The sequence below is a fragment of the Narcine bancroftii genome, chromosome 4, assembly GCF_036971445.1.
Source record: "Narcine bancroftii isolate sNarBan1 chromosome 4, sNarBan1.hap1, whole genome shotgun sequence".
Taxonomy (NCBI): domain Eukaryota; kingdom Metazoa; phylum Chordata; class Chondrichthyes; order Torpediniformes; family Narcinidae; genus Narcine; species Narcine bancroftii.
The window spans coordinates 21,009,715-21,029,823 of NC_091472.1; the positions used below are offsets into that span (position 1 = coordinate 21,009,715).

Below are 20,109 nucleotides of genomic sequence, written 5' to 3' on the forward strand. Positions count from 1 at the left end.
ACTTCCTTTGGAAAGCCCTTGTAAACCTGATCTCTGGGTTTAATAGGTCCTTCCACCTGGTCAGTCTCCGGCTCCTTTTGTTTTTCCTGTTGTACCACTGCAAACCCTGCAGGATTTCCATTGTGATCCCTATAACAAGAGCCTTCTTGTCTTAATCATCCAGTGGTTCTGACTGTACATCTGCCCTTAACTTAGCAAATACCATTGTCCTTCCTACACAATCATGGGATTCTCCCTCATAACCAAATGGGACATGATCAGCTATGTTACTTGTGGTGCATCTCTGCCTTAGTTATGTCTGGAAATATCAATAACATTTGAAATGCTGCTATCCTGGCTGGTGTCAATACAAACTTTCCCTTTTCCAACAGTTCTGCTACCTTATGGTGTGTATACAGGATCACAGGATAGCCCATGGTTACAGACGATGCCTTTTCATATGCATAGGGCAATGCAGCCAGTCCCTGGTAGCAGGGTGGGTATCCCTGAGCTGCCTCATCCAATCTTGTGCTATAATATGCTATTGGTTGCTTTGGTTTCCCTATGCTTGTTTCCTGCATCAGTACTACAATAGCATAGCCCTCCTGTCAATTGGATACATACAGATGAAAAACCTTCTCGTAATTGGGTAAGGCTAGGGCTGGGGTTGACTGTAATTCCTGCTTCATGGTTTTAAAAGCTGTTTCTGCCTCCTCATTCCACTGCAAAATATTTCTCAGGCTTGTGTGTCCTGCCTCCTTCATTATTTTCCTTAGTGGCATCACAATATCAGCGTATTCTCCAATCCAGTCTGAACTGTATCCCTGACATCCCCAAAAATGTCATCATCTGTCCTACTGTCTGAGGTTTAGGAGCTTTGGTTATTGCCTCCAATTCGTCTGGTGTTATTACCTTTGTCCCTTTAGATGTTAGTCTGCCCAGGTATTCTACTTGTTCACAAAATTGCAGCTTCTTTTTGGATACTTTGTGACCTCCATATGCCAGCTTTACCAAAGGGTGAAGGTATTTTGTTCACATTGCTTCTTGCTTTCAGAGCAGACCAAAAAAAATCATCCACGTACTATATCAGTGTACTCTCTAGCAATATTCTCCCCAAGTCTGCCTTTGGCACCTGTTTCAAAACATATGGCGAGTGTTTAAATTCCTGTGGCATCCTAGTATAAGTGTACTGAGTACCTCTGTAAGTAAAAGCAAACAAATACTGACACTGGTGTGCTAAGGGAATGTTTAAAAAAATGGTGAACGCAGATCAATCACTGAGAAGCAAAATGCTTCCAGTGGGACATTAGTCGGCAGTGTATGTGAATTTGGGACAACTGCTGGCTAGTCTCTTACCACCTCATTAACTGCTCGCAAGTCATGTACCTTCAAAACAGGTAACAGTGGAGTTTTGTTGCAAGGACTTTTGGTCTCCAGCAGACCATATCCTGTTGGTGCTACGCCTCTTCCACTTCTAGTTTTAGGGGATACGGTGGTCTTCCAGGTGGAACTGCTCCCTGTATTAACATTATTTCTACTGGACTTGCCGATTTCACTCTCCCCATGTCAGTATCATGTTGCGACCACAGGAGGGATGGCAGCTCATCCCTTGTGGCTTTTTGCTGTTCCTCTGTCCTTAGTACTGACATGCTTTGCCGGGGAGTTATTTCGACCTGCTTCTATGCCCCGATCATGTCTATGTTCATTATTACTTTGATGCAGTTATTGCTTCCAGATTTCTGTACCTTGGGTGTACCTTTTTCCAGTCAGTGACAGTGCTCACTTGTTTCAGCAGGGGCCTTTGGACTGGTATCCCTCGTTTACAAGCAACGCCACATGGGGTGCAGCTTCTTGTACCCTGTACCATCTGTCCACAAAAGCACTCCACTTAATTTGCAAGGCTGCCCCCTGTTTCCCACTTATTACAGCTTCTCCTTTCAGGAGAAGCCAGCCCCCTCCTCCTATGTGCTACTTCCCCTTTATCAGTTTACTCTGTTTCATCAAAGATCACTCAGACTCGGGTAGTGTGGCTCTGGGTAGTATGGCCAATGCACCTTCTCTCCACTTTTTCCAAGTCTGCCAGCTTTTATCCTCTATATCCCCAATCCAAAATACGTTAGCTTTCCTATCATTAATTGAGCGCTCGTTCTTTCCACGCTCAATCTAGTTTCAACAGGCATCTCTGCCTAGCAAATTAACTGGGGTCCCTTTAGACACCAAAATTGACAACACCATTTCTTTGTTACTCATCTCCAAACGGGCTCGGCTGTCCATCGTGTTAACTGTGTTTGTCCTGAGAACCCGACAGTTTTGATAAATTTTCCTGATGTGGGAAAGTGGGAGGTGGATTGTGGTTACACACAAGTATAGGTAGCTCCAATGTCCATCGTCATTGGTATTAACTGCCCCTCTGAATTGACCTGAACCATGGATACTTCTTCTGCCTCCCATATTACCATTGGATAATGTCCTTCCCCGTCCGGGTTCTCTGGGCACCCTTAGTATCTCGCATAGGGGTTTACCAGCCCGACTGGATCTGATTCTTGGTTAAAGTATTTCTTCCTACCCATTGATTCTTGCTGAAATGGGGTGGGCCATGGTTTGTGTGGGCAATCTCTTCTAATGTGCCCTGGCTGATTACATTCCCAACACAATCTCTCAGTCTCCCTTTCCACCTGTCTTTTTACTGACCCTTTCTGCCCATAACTTTTCTGCCTTCCTCCTTGGGAGCTCTAGTTCTGTCTGGGCTGCTGTTTGAATTTGGGTGGTTCGTTATAGGGCATTTATGGAAACACTCCCCCAAAGATGTTTATTATTGGCATGGGATTTTATGGCCCCTGTCTGGCTCTGCCGTAGGTCTCGTTACCTTCTGGCACGTCACTCATTTCAGTGGTCACAACCAGGTCTGTTGTTACAGGCAACATCTTCTCGCCTTTCTCGCGCTCTTTTTTAAGCTCTTCAAGCTGCATCTGTCCCAACTTTCTTTGCACCTCTTCCTGCTGTTCTGCCGGTTTCCTTTTATCTTTTCGATATTTTCGACTTGCGTGTACTAGATAGCCTCTAAACTGTGGATGAAATAGAAATATTAGTCTCACTACCTCCAGCAGACTAGACTTAACTTGAGGGGGAATTGCATCCACAATAGCAGTTTGGAACATGGTGGTCATTAATTGGTTACCTTCCACTTCCTGTTCTGTTTCAAGCCTCCACTTTTTCAGTTGGTTTTCCAGATAGGCTGCTGGATTTTCAAAACTTTGGCGTCCACTTTGGGGGGGGGGGGGGGGGTAGCAGTCTCTGAGGACTCCCCATACCCTGGGTCAAACAGAGCTCCATCATTCAGTGGATCATCATGTTTTTTTAAATTCTCACCATCCCCATTAGTTCTACCAGCTTTGCATGTCCTATCACCTTCACCAGCAGTGCCTTTACATCTCCCATAGCCAACATTCGGCATCTGCAGGATGCCTCATCCGTTCAGACCCCTATTTACCTAGGGAGTCCGAAGGATGCTTGTCCGTGCAGACCCCTATTTACCTAGGGCGGTATCTGCAAGGACTTGCCAACGCCACATGGAATTTTCCTTCAAACTCTATTGCTTATTTCTACTCACCCCACTGCGCAGTTTTCCTGTTCAATTCTCAGAGCTTCCTTTGAGGTTAATTTGTTAATGGGTTATTTGGATCGGAGAGACCCTCTGACTGTCATTTGGCACTTCTGTGACCCTGTAGACCTCCCATTCCCAACAGATTTTAGTCTGAATTTAAAGTGAACACTGCTTATCTTTTGTGGGTGGCCACCCTTTATCTGTTGGTCCCGAAAAGATCCCCGAGGGGCTGGGAAGCAGTCTCGACCAGTCTCCTCCTTTCTGATGAGTCAATTTTGTCGTGGTTTTCTGAAGTCCAAAAACGAGTCAGGCAATGCGGAGAATTCTTCAAGAAGTTTTAACCTTTATTTGTTTTATGGGCAGGATGTAGTAGAGAGATGGAAGTCTTTTAAAGATCAGATTTTGAGAGTGCAAAAGCTTTATGTTCCTGTTAGGTTAAAAGGAGGGGCAAAAGGTTTGAGAGAGCCGTGGTTTTCAAGGAATATTGGAAACTTGGTTCGAAGAAAAAGGGAGGCGTACATTAGATATAAGAAGCATGGAGTTAAGGAGATGTTTGAAAGATACATTGAATGTAAGAGGAATCTTAAGAGAGGAATTAGGAAAGCTAAAAGAAGGTACGAGAAAACTATGGCAAGCAGGGTGAAAACTAATCCAAAAGAGTTCTACAAATATGTTAATGGTAAGAGGAAAGCTAGAGACAAAATTGGTCCCTTAGAAAATCAGAGTGGAAAACTGTGTGTGGAACCTAGAGAAATGGGGGAAATATTGAACAGTTTCTTTTCTTCGGTATTCACTAAGGAGAAGGATATTGGGAGATGTGGGATAAAAAAAGCAAATTGGGTAAATATGGGGAATATAGAGATTACAAAAGGTGTAGTTTTAAGGCTTTTGAAGAATATAAAGGTGGATAAGTCTCCGGGACCAGACGGGATCTTCCCCAGGACATTGAGAGAAGTGAAGGAGGAAATAGCAGAGGCTCTGGCGGTAATTTTTCAAATGTCATTAGATATGGGGATAGTGCCGGAGGATTGGCGCATTGCGCATGTGGTTCCGTTTTTTAAAAAGGGTTCAAGGAGGAAGCCTGGCAACTATCGGCCTGTAAGTTTGACGTCTGTGGTAGGTAAATTAATGGAGAAAATTCTTAGAGATAGTACTTATAAACATCTGGATAGACAGGGTCTGATCAGGAGCACTCAACATGGATTTGTGGGAGGAAGGTCATGTTTGACCAATCTGATTGAATTTTTTGAAGAGGTGACTAGGAATGTGGATGAGGGTAGCGCAGTGGATGTTGTCTATATGGACTTCAGTAAGGCCTTCGATAAGGTACCACATGGAAGGTTAGTTAGGAAGGTGCAGTCTTTAGGTATAAATTTTGAGATAGTCAAATGGATTGAACATTGGCTGAAAGGGAGAGGCCAGAGAGTGGTAGTGGATAATTGTCTGTCAGGTTGGAGGCCGGTGACCAGTGGTGTGCCTCAAGGATCTGTATTGGGCCCATTGTTGTTCGTTATATACATTAATGATCTAGATGATGGGGTGGTGAATTGGATTAGTAAATATGCAGACGATACTAAGATAGGTGGAATAGTGGATAATGAAGAAGATTTTCAAGGATTGCAGAGGGATTTGGGCTGCTTAGAAAAGTGGGCTGAAAAATGGCAGATGGAATTTAATGCTGATAAGTGTGAGGTGCTTCATTTTGGTAAGAAGAATCAGAATAGGACATATGTGGTAAATGGGAGAGCATTGAGGAATACAGAAGAGCAGAAAGATTTAGGAGTAACGGTACATCGTTCCCTAAAGGTAGAAACTCACGTGAATAGGGTGGTGAAGAAGGCTTTTAGTATGCTGGCCTTTATCAATCATTGCATGGAATATAGGAGTTGGGAGGTGATGTTGAGATTGTATAAGACGTTGGTGCGGCCTAATTTGGAGTTCTGTGTGCAGTTCTGGTCGCCTAATTATAGGAAGGATATAAACAGAGTGGAGAGAGTGCAGAGAAGGTTTACCAGAATGTTGCCTGGGTTTAAGCATCTGGAGTATGGGGAGAGATTGGACAGATTGGGTCTTTATTCCTTGGAGCGTAGAAGGTTGAGAGGGGATTTGATAGAAGTATTTAAGATTATGAAAGGGATAGACAGAATGGATGTGGATAGACTATTTCCGTTAAGAGGAGGAAAGTTTAAAACAAGAGGACATGAGTTAAGAATTAAGGGGCAGAGGTTTAGAGGTAACATGAGGGGGAACTTCTTTACTCAGAGAGTGGTAGCTGTGTGGAATGATCTTCCGGGAGAAATAGTGGCGGCGGAGTCAATTGTATTATTTAAGAAAAGGTTGGACAGGTATATGGATGAGAAGAAGATGGAGGGTTATGGGATTGTGCAGGGAGGTGGGACTAGAAAGGGGTGTTTGGTTCGGTGCGGACTAGAAGGGCCTAATGGCCTGTTTCTGTGCTGTAATTGTTATGTTATGTTATGTTATGTTATTTGCAAGTAAAGGCTGAGGCAATCAGGTCGCTGATCACCCATCAGACATAGCATGCATTCTTCTTTTTATGTTAAAATCCTGACCCTGCTTGTTCACTCTATCATGTTCCTTATCTTAGCTGCATACCAATCCTTATCCTGCCACCTTTATTTCTTATTCACTAATCTAATCATATCTCAAACCACCTGCTTCAACACTCCCACTATTATCTTTTACTCTTTCTTATGCATGGAATTTTCAAGCAGTACATGGCATGGTTAATAGTGATTGTTAATTGGATACATATGGTATAGTAAGTAAGTAAATGTTTGGAAGTGTAAAATAATACAAAGGAAATGTAAAAAGTAATTGTTAAAGAATACAAAATAAATGTTTCCATATGTTTTCCATACTAGTAAGCACATTTCTCACCCTGAAAGCCTTCAATATCTGGGAAAAAAAACTAGAGAAGTCAGTGCACAGAAGCACTAGAGAGGAAGATGAACGGAGCAGGTCACACACCATCCACGGAGAGCAATAAGCCGTCACCATCTCGCACCTGAGTCCTTCATCGGGGATGCCATAGATCTGGCAAGTGCCTGAGCAAGGTGGTGGGGAGTGGGGGAGGGAAATGAGTACAGGCTTACAGGTGATGGTTGAATGCCAGTGGGAGGGGGAAGAAAGGAAAGGAGCTGTAAGGTGATGGGAGCAGGCAGAGGGGTGAGAAAGATGCTCTCCACAGGAAGAAGGAAATGAAGGGGGTGAGGAGCTGGAGGAATGATGTTGTGGAAAATAAGAAGGAGAAAAAGATGTAAAGAAAAGGTGAGGGGTAGGAAGGAGGTTATCAGAAATTGGAGAAGTAGATATTGGCAATTGGAGACTGCAAAGTTATAGAAAGATAGAAAAATAAGGGCAGGAATAGGCCATTTGGCCTTTCAAGCCTACACCACCATTCAATATGATCATGGCTGATCAGTACCTGGTTCCTGCCTTCTCCCCATGCCCCTTGATCCCCTTGGCCACAAGTGCAAAATCTAACCTACTCTTAAATATTGACAAGGAACCGGACTCAACTACTTACTGTGGCAAAGAATTCCACAGCTCCACCACTCTCTCAGAGAAGAAATTTTTCCTCATCTCAGTCCTAAAATAACTTCCCCCTTATCCTTATACTGTGACCCCTGGTTCTGGTTTTTCCCAGCAGTGGAAACAACCAAACTACATCTAGTCTGTCTAATCCCTTAAAAAAATTTATTTGTTTCTATAAGGTTCCCCCCTCAATCTTCTAAATCTTCTAACGTCAGAATATAAGGTATTGATTCCTCCCATTTAAAGGTGGCTACAACTTGGCAGCACATGAGACCGAGGACGGACATGTCAGTGTGGCAATGGGTGTGGAATTGAAATGGTTCACCACTGGGAAGTCCTTGCTGCTGCAGTGGACAGAGTAAAGGTGCTCAATGAAACGATCTCCTAATCTGGATCCATTCTCCCCACATTCCAGCATTGTGGAGTTTTTTATGAATGTGGTTGATACCATTATAGTACTGTAACTATATTAATATTTGGGGAGAATTTATAAGATTTAGAGTAGGTCACATACATACACACATTTTAAAACCGATCTTATTTGAAAGACTGAAGAATTTACATTGCAAGATCTCTGGAGAATGTAAGCACCTTTCACAAGTAGGTGTTAATTGAGCTGATGTCATAAAATGCATCACCATTGTCTTGCTGGAGTCATGCTATCTATCAGTACCCTTTCTGCAATGTGCTCACAGAAAAGGTCAATTCTGGATTGTTTACCTAAGATAACAACAACAGATGGAGCAAAAGAAAGAACTCCTGTTGTTTGCTGGAGAAGGTGGTGGTTTTGCAAGACATGAGTCACATGCTCTCTTTAGAGTTTCAGTTGGAAAAGAGAGAGAGTTAAGTTAACAGCTCAGTCAGTCAGTTTGTGGGACTCTGACAAGTAAATGAAAAGTGCAATCCAGGGAAAACTGTTTGAAACTGATGAAAGCAAGTTCCAGAGCAGTAGATGGCTGGAAGTGCTATCTGTCTGATGTTTCTCTTGAAATAGAGGAAGGAATGGAACTCTGTGGTAGCTTGAAGAAAGAGGCTACCATCTAGAAGACCCTAATGGGGCAAGTTTCATCAAGGAGACCCTGAGCTGACTAGTGGTGGTACCTCAGTTGTGGAAATCCTGAAGCAACAAATATCTCTCTCTGCAAACCCTACAAGAACCTTCCTGAGCGGTAAACATTTACCTTTCAAGCACCAAACCTGGTGAACTTTATACATGTTAAATTCTGTGCACAGTATGGTGATTGCCTGCAACCAGAGAAGTTGGAAGGAGAAGTGAGATTGAACTGTGAACCAAAGAACTTTTCTTCAATTTACACACACATTACATACATGTGCACTTAGAATTAGAAAGGGGTAATTTGGGTTAGTATAGAGTATAAGGATGGAGTTAAGTTGAAGTTTGATTCTATTTTCATGTTCGAAGTAGATTAAAAATAACTTTTGTTTTGAAAGTCACTTGTCTTGGTGAATGTCTATTGCTGCTGGGTTTTGGGGTCCTTTGGGCTCATAACAGTAGTGTTGAGATTATAGTAGTGTAGAAATTTGTAAAGTTGGAGTTGGTTTTTGGGCAATTGATTCATAGGTTGGTCACCCAGTTGTAGAGGAACAACGACATTAGATCTCAGCATCAAAGGAGTAGGCAGACTGTAAACTTAAATGCAGGGGCCATCAATACAGTAATTGAGTTTTAAGAGAGATTCATTATTCAATATTCAAGATTCCTTATTTGTCATGTAATCGTACAGAATGTGTAATATTACATTAAATTGCCTTCTGCTTGCCACAAGTAGGCAGTGTAGATGGGGAGTAGCGAGAGAGACTCTCACAGAACTAGAGGGAGAGATTACTGGAAAGGAGGTCTTTAGTGTTGTCCGGAGCCCCTTACAGCAAGAGTTAAAGAAAAGCAAAAGAGAGACCCTTCAGAGATACTAGGTGTCGGTGGATTTGCTTCCGGTGCTCCCTTAGCCTCTGCAGCCACACAGACTCTTGTTCGATCCACTGACCACCCGAGTTCCAGATCCAGACCTTCAGTGACTTATATTCCAACACCAGGTGTTGTGGGAGAGTGAAGATACTTTCCTAATTGTGGTCATTATTTGAGGGGAAAGGTAACCAGAAATGATTAATGTTTCTCTTGAACACTTTCTTAAACCAGTTGCTTGGGGATCCTACTTTGATTCTGCACTCATCTGGGAAAAGCACATTGATGATGAGGACGTGATGGTTATTACATATGAAGAACTGAAGGAGGTACAGTTCTCTTGTTTAATTAGAGTTACCACGTGCACTTAGCTTTTCATGAGGGCAAAGCTACTAAACGTTGCACAGACAGTTCACTTTGTCCCCATCTCCCATCTATTTACACTGATCCCACATGGACCCCATTTTAAAAAAAAATTCTTCAATTCCCATGACCTCCCATCCAGGTTCGAACCACCCACCTACACTCTGGGGAAAAACTAACCAACTAATCATATTTAGAACATGGGAAGGAACCAGAGCACCCCCGGGGGAAACCTAAGCAGTCATGGGAGAACATGTAAACTCCCACAGAGTCGGGGCTCAAGGTCAGGATTGATCCCTGATGCTGTGAGGCAGCAGGTCGACTAGAACATCATTCCAGCTGCTCTAGCTGCACCATTTTGTCTCCCACACCCCCGGTTAGCGTAGGTGCGGTACAGTTAAGAGTAGGGGCGCCATGCTTAGTATAGCAGTTAGCACCATGCTGTTACAGCACCAGTGACCTGGTTAGATTTGGCCCTTGTGGCCAAGGGGATCAAGGGGTATGAGGAGAAGGCAGGAACCAGGTACTGATCAGCCATGATCATATTGAATGGCGGTGTAGGCTTGAAGGGCCAAATGGCCTACTCCTGCCCCTATTTTTCTATCTTTCTATAACTTTGCAGTCTCCAATTGTCAATATCTACTTCTCCAATTTCTGATAACCTCCTTCCCACCCCTCACCTTTTCTTTACATCTTTTTCTCCTTCTTATCTTCCATAACATCCTTCCTCCAAATCTGGCGCTGTCTGTTTGTACATTGTCCCGTGTCTGCGCTGCTTTCCCCCTTGGTGCTCCGATTTCCTCCCATGATTCAAAATGTACTGGGGGTGTAGACCAATTGGGCACCACAGGCTTGTTTGCCAAAAGGGCCTGTTACTGTACCGTGTGTACACAGTAAAACTCCTGGTATCCAGCCCCTATGGGGATTGGTGGATGAGGGATAAGTGAATTTGTTGGTTGCGTAAAGATTGCATGTTGAGTGGATTAGCGAACTGACCGCTAGGGGGTACCAATTTTAAATGTTTGTATTTTTTACCTATTTATTTTCATTGATTTTTTTTTTGCCAATTGCTTGAATTCTGGATAATGGCAATTTTAATGTAAATGTTAAATATTCCATCTAAGTCCTTTAAACAAAGGTAATCCCACTCAATACTGGGGATGTTTAAAGCCCCCTACTACTTTTATCCTACTGCCCCTACACCATTCTGTGATACATTTCCATTTTTCTAATTACCACTGACTGTTGGGAAGCCTATTGTTTAACCTCAGCAAAGTGGTCACCCCACTTTTATTCCCAAGTGATAATTTGTTCTGCTTTTTTTTTTTGCAGATTAATTAAAATGTTTCATTTTTCTTTCCTCTCTCCTCTCCCTCAACCACACCCTCCAGAACTTGCCAGGAGGAGTTCAGAAGATAGCAGACTTCTTTGGCCATTCTCTGACTGAAGAGCAGATTCAAAACATTGCTCGCAAGGGCACCTTCCAGGCGATGAATGACAACTCCAAGGAAACCCACTCAGTATTGGGCAAAGTCTTTTTCCGAAAAGGTATGTACCCACATCTCCTCCATTTCTTCTGCCCTCATGCCAGGCAGAGTAAGGACATAATCCTGCCAAGCTGAGGCCACCCACAATTTGGAGGAACAACGCCCTATATTCTGCCTGGATGCTCTCCAACTAGACAGCATCTACATTGACCTCCAACTTCCCATTAACCCACTCTCTCTTTCTCTACCATTTACTCCCTTCCTCCACACTCTTTCTATCAGAGGTCTCCCTTTCTTAGCCCTCTGCCCTCTCCCCCGTCACTTCTACCCTCCCACCTGTATGACCACAAACTGGTTTGTTAACATATCTCACCTGCAATGATATAACCATATAACCACATAACCATTTACGGAGCGGAAACAGGCCTTGTCGGCCTTTCGAGTCCGCACCGGTTCACTAGAACAACTCCACTAGCTCAAACCTCCCGCTCTCCGCCAATAACCCTCCAACCCCCTCACCTCCAACCTTCTCTTAAATGACAGAAAGGACCCTGCCGCAACTATCTCATTCGGAAGATCATTCCATTCTGCCATCATTTGCTGAGTGAAAAAGCCTCCTCTAATATTTCTCCTAAAGTTTTGCCCCCTTACCCTTAACTCATGGCCTCTTGTTCCAACCTCCCCTGCCCTCAGGGGAAAGAGTCTGTTTATATCTAGTTTATCTATTCCTTTCATAATTTTAAATACCTCTCAGTTATCTACATTCCAATGAATAAAGTCCCAGTCTCCTTAATCTGTCCCTGTAATCCAGATGCTGTAAGCCAGGCAACATCCTTGTAAACCTTCTCTGCACCCTCTCCTCCTTATCTGTATCCTTTCTATAATTTGGAGACCAGAACTGAGCACAATACTCCAAACCTGGTCACACCAATGCCTTAAACATCACTTCCCAGCTCCTATACTCTATACTATGATTTATGAAGTCCAGCGTATGTCTTCTTCTCTACATGGGAATCTACCTTCAGTGAACTCTGTTCCATAACCCCCAGGTCCCTGTGCTCCTCTGCGTGCCTCAATGCTGTCCCCTTAACTGTATGTGTCCTATTCTGGTTATTTTTACCAAAATGCAACACCTCACACTTGTCTACGTTGAATTCCATCTGCCATCTTTCAGCCCACTCTTCCAAACAAACCAAATCCTTCTGTAATCCAAGAAAGTTTATCTTATTATCCACTACTCCCCCTATTTTTGTATCATCCGCATATTTGCTTACCCAGTTAACCACACCCTCCTCTAAATCATTAATATAAATGATAAACAACAAGGGACCCAGCACCGATCCCTGAGGCACCCCACTTGTCACAGGCTTCCAACCTGACATACAGTTGTCCACCATGACTATCTGCTGTCTATCTTCCAGCCACCTCTGAACCCATGTCACAATCTATCTGCTAATTCCTAGTGACTGAACCTTCCTTATTAACCTTCCATGTGGAACCTTATCAAAAGCTTTACTAAAATTCAAATAGATCACATCAACCGCTCTACCTTCATCCAACTTTTTTGTCACTTCCTCAAAAAACTCAATGTTCATCAAACATGACTTTCCTTTTACAACCCATGCTGGTTTCCCCTAATCATTCCCTGCCTATCTCGAAGAATACCCTCCATAACCTTCGCCACCACCGAAGTCAAACTTACTGACCGATAATTACTTGGCCTACACCTACTGCCTTTTTTGAACAATGGAACTACATTTGCAATCCTCCAATCCTGTGGTACCACCCCCTCCTCCAGTGATCCTTGAAAAATCACTGTCAGTGCCCCCGCTATTTGTTCCCTGACCTCTCTTAAAGTCCTGGGAAATATCCCATCAGGACCAGGAGACTTATCCACCTTAATTGACTCTAGAAGCTCCAAAACTCTCGCTTTACTAATCCCTATCCTTTCCATAACTAAGCCCTTTGCCTCTCTTATCTCGTATAGCCCAATGTCCCTTTCTCTCGTGAATACAGAAGAGAAAAAATTGTTCAATATTTCTCCCATCTCATACGGTTCCTGACATAGTTCAGTGGTCCCATCATCCAGTCGACCTATTCTATCCTTAACCCTCCTTTTACTGTTCACATATCTGTAAAAACCCTTAGGATTCACCTTCACCTCATTAGCTATGGACACCTCATATCTTCTTTTTGCCTTTCTAATTTCCCTCTTAAGGTTCTTCCTGCAATCTAAGTAATGACCATACATCTCCTCAATCCCTTGTTTTTTTTTAGTTGGTATAGGCCTCCCTCTTGTCCCAAACCAACTTCTTAATTTAACCAGAAAACCACAGCTCCCTTGAACCTTTAGTCTTCCCCTTTAGCCTGGCTGGAACATAAAGATCCTGTACTTTCAAAATCTCACCCCTAAATGCCCTTCAAATTTCCTCTACATCCTTTCTGGCAAAAAGATCAGCCCACACAACTCTCTACAAATCTCTTGTCATTTCTTCAAATCTGGCCTTCCCCCACTCAAAGACCTTCAACCTCAGACCCGACCTATCCCTTTCATCATTAAACTAAAGCTAATGGACCCATGATAACTGGATCCGAAGTTCTCTCCAACACTTGCCTCTGTCACCTGTCCAATTGCATTCCCAAACAACAGATCTAACATCGCTCCCCTCTAGTTGCCGTCTCAACATATTGCTGCAAAAAGCAATCCTGAACACAATGCATAAATACTAAGCCATCCTACCCTTTTACTGACTGCGTTTCCCAATCTATGTTTGGAAAATTGAAATCCCCAACCAACACCACCCTATTTCTCCTGCACATCTCACCTATTTCCTTGGACATTTGCTCTTCTAGTTCTCTTTCCCCATTTGGAAGCCTCTAATATACCCCCATAATAGTAACCTCATCCTTCTTATTTTTCAGCTCTACCCACACTGCCTCCCTTGACAAGCCCTCCAGTCTACCTTGCCTCAGCACTGCTGTAATATCCTCCCTGACAAGTAATGCCACACCTCCCCCTCTTAATCCACCAACTCTGTCACATCTAAAGCAGTGAAATCCTGGAACATTCAACTGCCAGTCTCAACCTTCCTTCAACCCCGTCTCGCTAATGGCCACAACATCATAATGCCACATGTCAATCCACACCTTTAGCTCATCCAGCTTCCTTACTATGCTCCTCACATTAAAACAAATACAACTCAGGGATCTCCTACATCCTACCTTCTGCATATCCTCCTCTCTTCCATTCTCAAAATTTTCACTCCAACATCTTTTTATTACTTCCTGCTTTTCCTCCTTCAAATTATTCAAACTTGTCTCTTTCCTTAGCCTACTAACCCTCACCCTGCTGTCTTGCCTAACTTGAAACCCTGTCCACAACCATACTAGTTTAACACCCCCACCCCGACAACCCTAGAAAATGCCCCCACCAGGAGACTGGTCCCTCTGGGATTAAGATGTAACCCACCATTATGGTATAGGTCCCATTTCCCCCAAAAAAGGTCCCAATGGTCCAAGAACTTGAAACTCCATCTCTTACTCCATCCCTTTAGCCACGTGTTTAACCTCCACCTAATTCTATTTCTACCCTCACTGTCACGTGGCACAGGAAGCAATCCAGAGATTACCCCTTTAGTAGTCCTCCTTTTAAGCTCCCTACCCAACTCCCTATACTCATTCTGCAGGACCACTTCCTCCTTCCTTCCAACATCATTGGTACCAACATGAACCACCACAACCTCAGGCTCCTTACCCTTCCCTTTTAGGATCTTCTGAACGCACATAGTCATATCCGGGACCCTGGCACCAGGGAGGCAAACCACCATCCGGTTTTCCTTCTCGTGTCCACAAAAACCTCTGTCTGTCCTCCTAACCATTGAATCCCCTATAACTATCGCCCTTTTCCTTTTATCCCCTCCTTTCTGGGTCACAGAGGTTGACACCACATCTCTGCCCACCATAGTCTGACTATCCCCCTCCTCAGTACTCAAGGTGGAGTACCGATTTCTGAAGATTTCAGACTCGGGTGCTTGCACATGAATCTGACCCCTCCCTTTCCTTTTCCTATCGGTAACCCACTGCCCCTCCTCCCGTGGCCCCTGTGCGACCACCTGCCTGTAGCTCTTGTCTACGACAGCCTCATTCTCCTAACCAGAGTGAGGTCATCGAGCTGCAGCTCAAGATCCTTGACCCGATCCTTTAGGCCACACTCCTTGTCCGTGATGGCCTCTCTCTCCCTAACCAGAGAGAGGTCATCGAGCTGCAGCTCAAGTTCCCTGATTCAGTCCCTTAGACGCTGCAGCTCAGCCCATTTTGTGCACACGTGGCTGTCTGGGAGACGTGAAGACTCCATAACTTCCCACATGTGACACTGAGAGCAGAAAACTGCTCTCACACTCATCCTGCCTCCTTCTCCTCACACCTTCTTAAATTAACTGTGAATGTCTTACCTTTAGTCCAGCACGCTCGTCCTCAGCCTCTCCTTGCCTAAGCCTCTCGAGCCAAAGCCTCAAAGACCCACTCCTTCACTGTGCCACTCACTCACTGGGCTGCTCCTCGCTGGCCACTCCCCTATACTTACCCTCCTTTTATTGGCCCCTTGACCAATTAGCCCCCTCACTCTCTCCAAGCTCCTCCACCTCCAGATAGTCACCCGAACTCCAGTCGCCGCCTCCTCCGACTCACAGCCCGTATTGTAACACAGGGAAGAAAATTCATCAGCAGGCTTATGGGTTAGGGAGAGTGAGGCTATCACAGACAAGGAGTGTGGCCTGAAGGACCGGGTCAAGGATCTTGAGCTGCAGCTCGATGACCTCACTCTGGTTAGGAGAATGGTGCAGTAATGCTGTATTGTGGCCTGTGTTTGAGTGAGGGTCTGTGGAGATGTCAGAGGTTACTTTTTTTTTTACCCACAGAGTGGTGGGTGACTGGAATGCATTACTGTGGTGGGTGGGGGGAATGGCACAATAGACGTATTGAGAAACCTCTTAGATAGGAATATATTTGAAAAGTGGAATGTTCTGCATGTGAAAAAGGGAAAAAAATAGATTGATATGGAGAAGGTTTACATCAGTCAGCACAACATCACGGGCTGAAAGGCCTACACTGTGCTGTAGCATTCTATGTCTTATGCATACAGGGTCTGCAATGAGTTAGGGGGAGAATCTTTGGAACTCTTGTCCTCCAAAAGCAGTGGGAGCAGTGTCCTTGCGTATTTTTAAGATCGAGGTGGACTGAGGGCGGGGTGAAAGATTACCGCAAGTAGGTTGGAATGTGGAGCTGAGGTTACGGTGAGGTCGGCCTGTGGTCTTATTGAAGCTTGAGGAGCCTGAGATATTTGTGAGTTTGTGTGACTTCAGTTCTCCCAGACATGAGGAACATGAGTAGATGGTGTTTCCCTCAATGGATGCTGCCTGGCTGGTGGAGTTCCTCCAGCAGTTTACTTTTTTTCAGCTAATTAAGGAAAGCACGCTCTGGAAGATCAAAAAAAAATCCCTGCAGCTGATAGGAATCTGAAACTAAAAGCACCAAACATTGTGAAAACTTGGTGAGGAGTTGCAGACCTGAAATGTTAATCCTCCCTTTTTCCAGGGATGCTGCCTGACTTGTTGAATATTTCTCACATTTTCTGTTTTTCTTCCAACCATTTCCTTGGCCTATTTGATTTCCTTAATTTTCAACTCTGCAATGTTTAATAATCTCTGGGCATACTTCCAAACTCCCTCTGTTCTTCTACACCACTCAACCACCTCCCACTTATTAGAACAGACACCTCACAATGTTTGCGCCAGACATGATGCCCAAATTAAACCAAAATTCGGCAGCTTGTCCAGGATACGCATCCTTCTATTCTCTGCATATTTAGGAACAAAATCAGGTTTATTATCATGAAGTAAATCATGAAAATCTGTAAACACTGTGGTTGAAGTAAAAACACAAAATGCTGGAGACCCTCAGCAGGTCAAACGGCGTCCTTTATGTGGCAAAGGCAAAGATACATCACCGACGTTTCGGGCTTGAGCCCTCCCTTCCCCCTCACACATCCAGCTATCCCTACTCCCCCTTCATTTTTGCTATCCCCTCCCTATTTTCTCCACCTATCATCTCCTGCCTTTGCTGCCCCCTCCCCCCTCCCCACACACTTTTGTTCGGATGCCTGTCGGCATTTTCTCATACCTTGATGAAGGGCTCAAGGCCAAAACCTTGGTAATGCATCTTTACCTTTGCTCCATAAAGGACATTGTTTGACCTGCTGAGTTTCTCAAGCACTTTGTTTTCACTTTATTGTCATGAACATGTGTCAGGAAATGTGTTGTTTTCTAGCATTGTGCATTACAGATGCAAAAATTGCTACGAATTACAGTTCCATAAATACAATATTTAAAAATAAATAATTAGTGCAAAAAAAAAAGTGAGGTATTGTCTATAGATTCATTGTCTGTTCAGACATATGAGGGCAGAGGATAAGAAACTGTTTTGTAATGTTGGGTATACATTACAAGGCTCCTATACCTCCTTTCTGACGTGCCTCTCTATGTCCCATAAATGTTAACTGACTCCATCACCACCCATGGCAGCCTGATGCAGGCATCTAGCATACTTTGTGTTTATAAAAAATAAAAAAAAATAAAAAAAAAATCTGCCCCACACCTCCTTCAAGCTCGTTACTTATTCCCTTCTTGGACCTCTCCAAATCCATGACCTCTGAGATGTGTCTCTGGAATAAGAGTCTTGCTGCATGAGGGGAAATTGATCGTCTCATGCTTGCAATTGATTCAAAGAATGGGAAGCGAGTCATGAGACATTGTGGAACGGGCTATGAATTCACAGACATATTAAAGGTTGAGATGGATGGATTTTTGGACCCGAGAGCAACATGAAACATGTGGTATCGGATTAGCCGTGATCTTACTGAATGACAAAGCAGGTTTGAGAAGCTGAATTGTGCCCGTTCCTAGCTATGATTTTTTTTCCAGGTCCTGGTGACGTAAGATGGGGGAAAAAATGTTCAGGAGAATTTCCAATTCATCATATATTCTGCAGGGACAAAGAATGGTTTAAATCGGAAAATTTTGTGGAAGAGTAGTGGAGAAGTGTGAAGTCCATAAGACCAAGGAGGAAAAACAGGCTATCAGCCCATCAAGTCTACACTGCCATTTAATCCTGATCTGATCCATTTTCCCACTCAGCCCCACTGCCCGGCCTTCTTCCCATAACCTTCGAGCCCTGGCTAATCAAGAACCTATCAGTCTCTGTCTTAAATACACCCAATGACCAGGCTTCCACAACCACCTGTGGCAACAAATTCCACAGATTTACCAGTATGTGGTTAAAGAAATTCTTTCGCAACTCTGTTCTAAGATCTCACCAATGCCTTAAAAACCCTCAACATCACACCCTTGCTCTTATATTCTATTTCTCTTGAAATGAATGTTCGCATTACATTTGTCTTCTTCACCACCGCCTCAACCTGCAAGGACTCGTAGGTCCCTTTGCATCTGGGTATTTTCAAATTTCTCCCCATTTTAAAAATACTCTACACATTTATTTTTTCTACCAAAGAGCATGACCGTACACTTTCATTTGCCACTTCTCAGTCCATCGTTCTGAGATTTACAGATAATTTTTTTTCCCCTCTTGTTCTAGAACAAAAAAAATCTAAAAAGAGCAGCATGGTTAGCTCTTACATCGCCAATGACCGGGGTTCAAATCGGGCACTGTCTGTATGGAGTTTGTACGTTCTCTTCGTGACTGCATGGGTTTCTCCCAGGGGCTCCAGTTTCCTCTCACTGTTCAAAATGTACCGGGGGTTGTAGGTTAATTAGATGTAATTCGTGGGCCGAAATGGCCTGTTAGCATTCTGTATGCCTAAATTTAAAATTTAAAAACATTAATAAATTTAATTCAAACATGGTTGTATCTAATTCAAAGCAATGGAAATCTTTGCCAGTGCCACCTTGTGTGTGGAATGTGTCACTCTCCCTAACCAAAGCTGCCTGTTTACTCAAGTCGGAAGGAGGGCAGTCAAATATCCTACTTATTTGGCTGGACATGGCACTTAATCAGTTTTCTTTTTAATTCAGGTGTGATTGGTGACTGGAAAACTCTTTTCACTGAAGAACAAAGTCAAGAGATGGATGCCAAGTTTGTAGAATGTTTAGCAGGCACTAAACTGGCAGCAAAACTAAACTATAACCTGTACTGTAAGACATAAACACTGGTGCAACAGAAATTATAATTAAAAAAAGTACTTTATGAAAAATAGCCCAGATTGTTTGAACTCTCTGCATGTACTCATTGGCTTGATGTCAGTAGTTTAAAAATATGGAAAGAACTGTAAGGTCCAGCTGGAAAAGGCAGCTTCATGTTAGAACAGGCCCTTCAACCCACTGTGTTGTGCTGACCTACATAAACCAACTCAACAATCTAAATCTTTCCTACCTCGCAAGCATAACCTATTTATCTTGCATCCATGTACCTGGCTAAGAGCCTTTAAAATGTCCCTATTGTACTAGCCCTGGTGATGCATTCCAGTTGCATTGGCAATCTCTGTGTAAAAGAAAAACTTACTTGGGACAGCTCTCCTAAACTTTCCTCCCCTCACTTCAGACAGGTGACCTCTGCTATTTGTTACCCTAGGAGAAAGGTTCTGGCTGTCCAAAATGATGCCTTTCATGATCTTGTAGACCTCTATCAAGTCTCCGCTCATTCTTCTCTGGTCCAAAGAGAAAAGCCCTTGCTATGATATCCTTGCCTCATCAGACATATTCTTCAATCCAGGCAACATCCTGGTAAATCTTCACTGTACCCTCTCTAAAGCTTCCACATGAGGTGACCAGAACTGAACACAATATTCCAAGTGTAGTCTAATCAGAGTTTTAGAGGGATGCAACATTACCTCACAACCTTTGAACTCCATCCCCTGACTAATGAAGGCCAGCATACCGTAAGCCTCCTTAACTACCCTATCAGCCTGCATGACAACGTTGAGAGATCTATCGACCTGGATCCAAGGTCCCTCTGTTCTTCCACAGAGTTAAGAATCTGCCATTAACCATGTACCCCACCTTCAGGTTTGACCTTTCCAAAATGCATTACTTCACACTTATCCAAATTGGTCTCCATCTGCCACTTCTCCGCCCAACTCTGCATCCTGTCTATACTATATCCTGTTGTAACCTATGACAACCTTATCC

At 43.6% G+C, this 20,109-nt stretch overlaps 1 protein-coding gene across 2 annotated transcripts in view; it reads left to right on the forward strand.

Annotated features, from left to right (window-relative positions):
- Positions 1-19,177, forward strand: part of sult6b1 (sulfotransferase family, cytosolic, 6b, member 1) — a 42,111-nt gene extending 22,934 nt beyond the window's left edge. For both annotated transcript variants that reach the window (XM_069930924.1, XM_069930923.1), the window contains 3 exons: positions 9,297-9,391; positions 10,817-10,973; positions 18,997-19,177. In XM_069930924.1, coding sequence (XP_069787025.1) covers positions 9,297-9,391; positions 10,817-10,973; positions 18,997-19,127 — 383 coding nt within the window. In that variant the 3' untranslated portion in view covers positions 19,128-19,177. The remainder of the gene's footprint in view (positions 1-9,296; positions 9,392-10,816; positions 10,974-18,996) is intronic.
- The last annotated feature ends 932 nt before the right edge of the window (positions 19,178-20,109 follow it).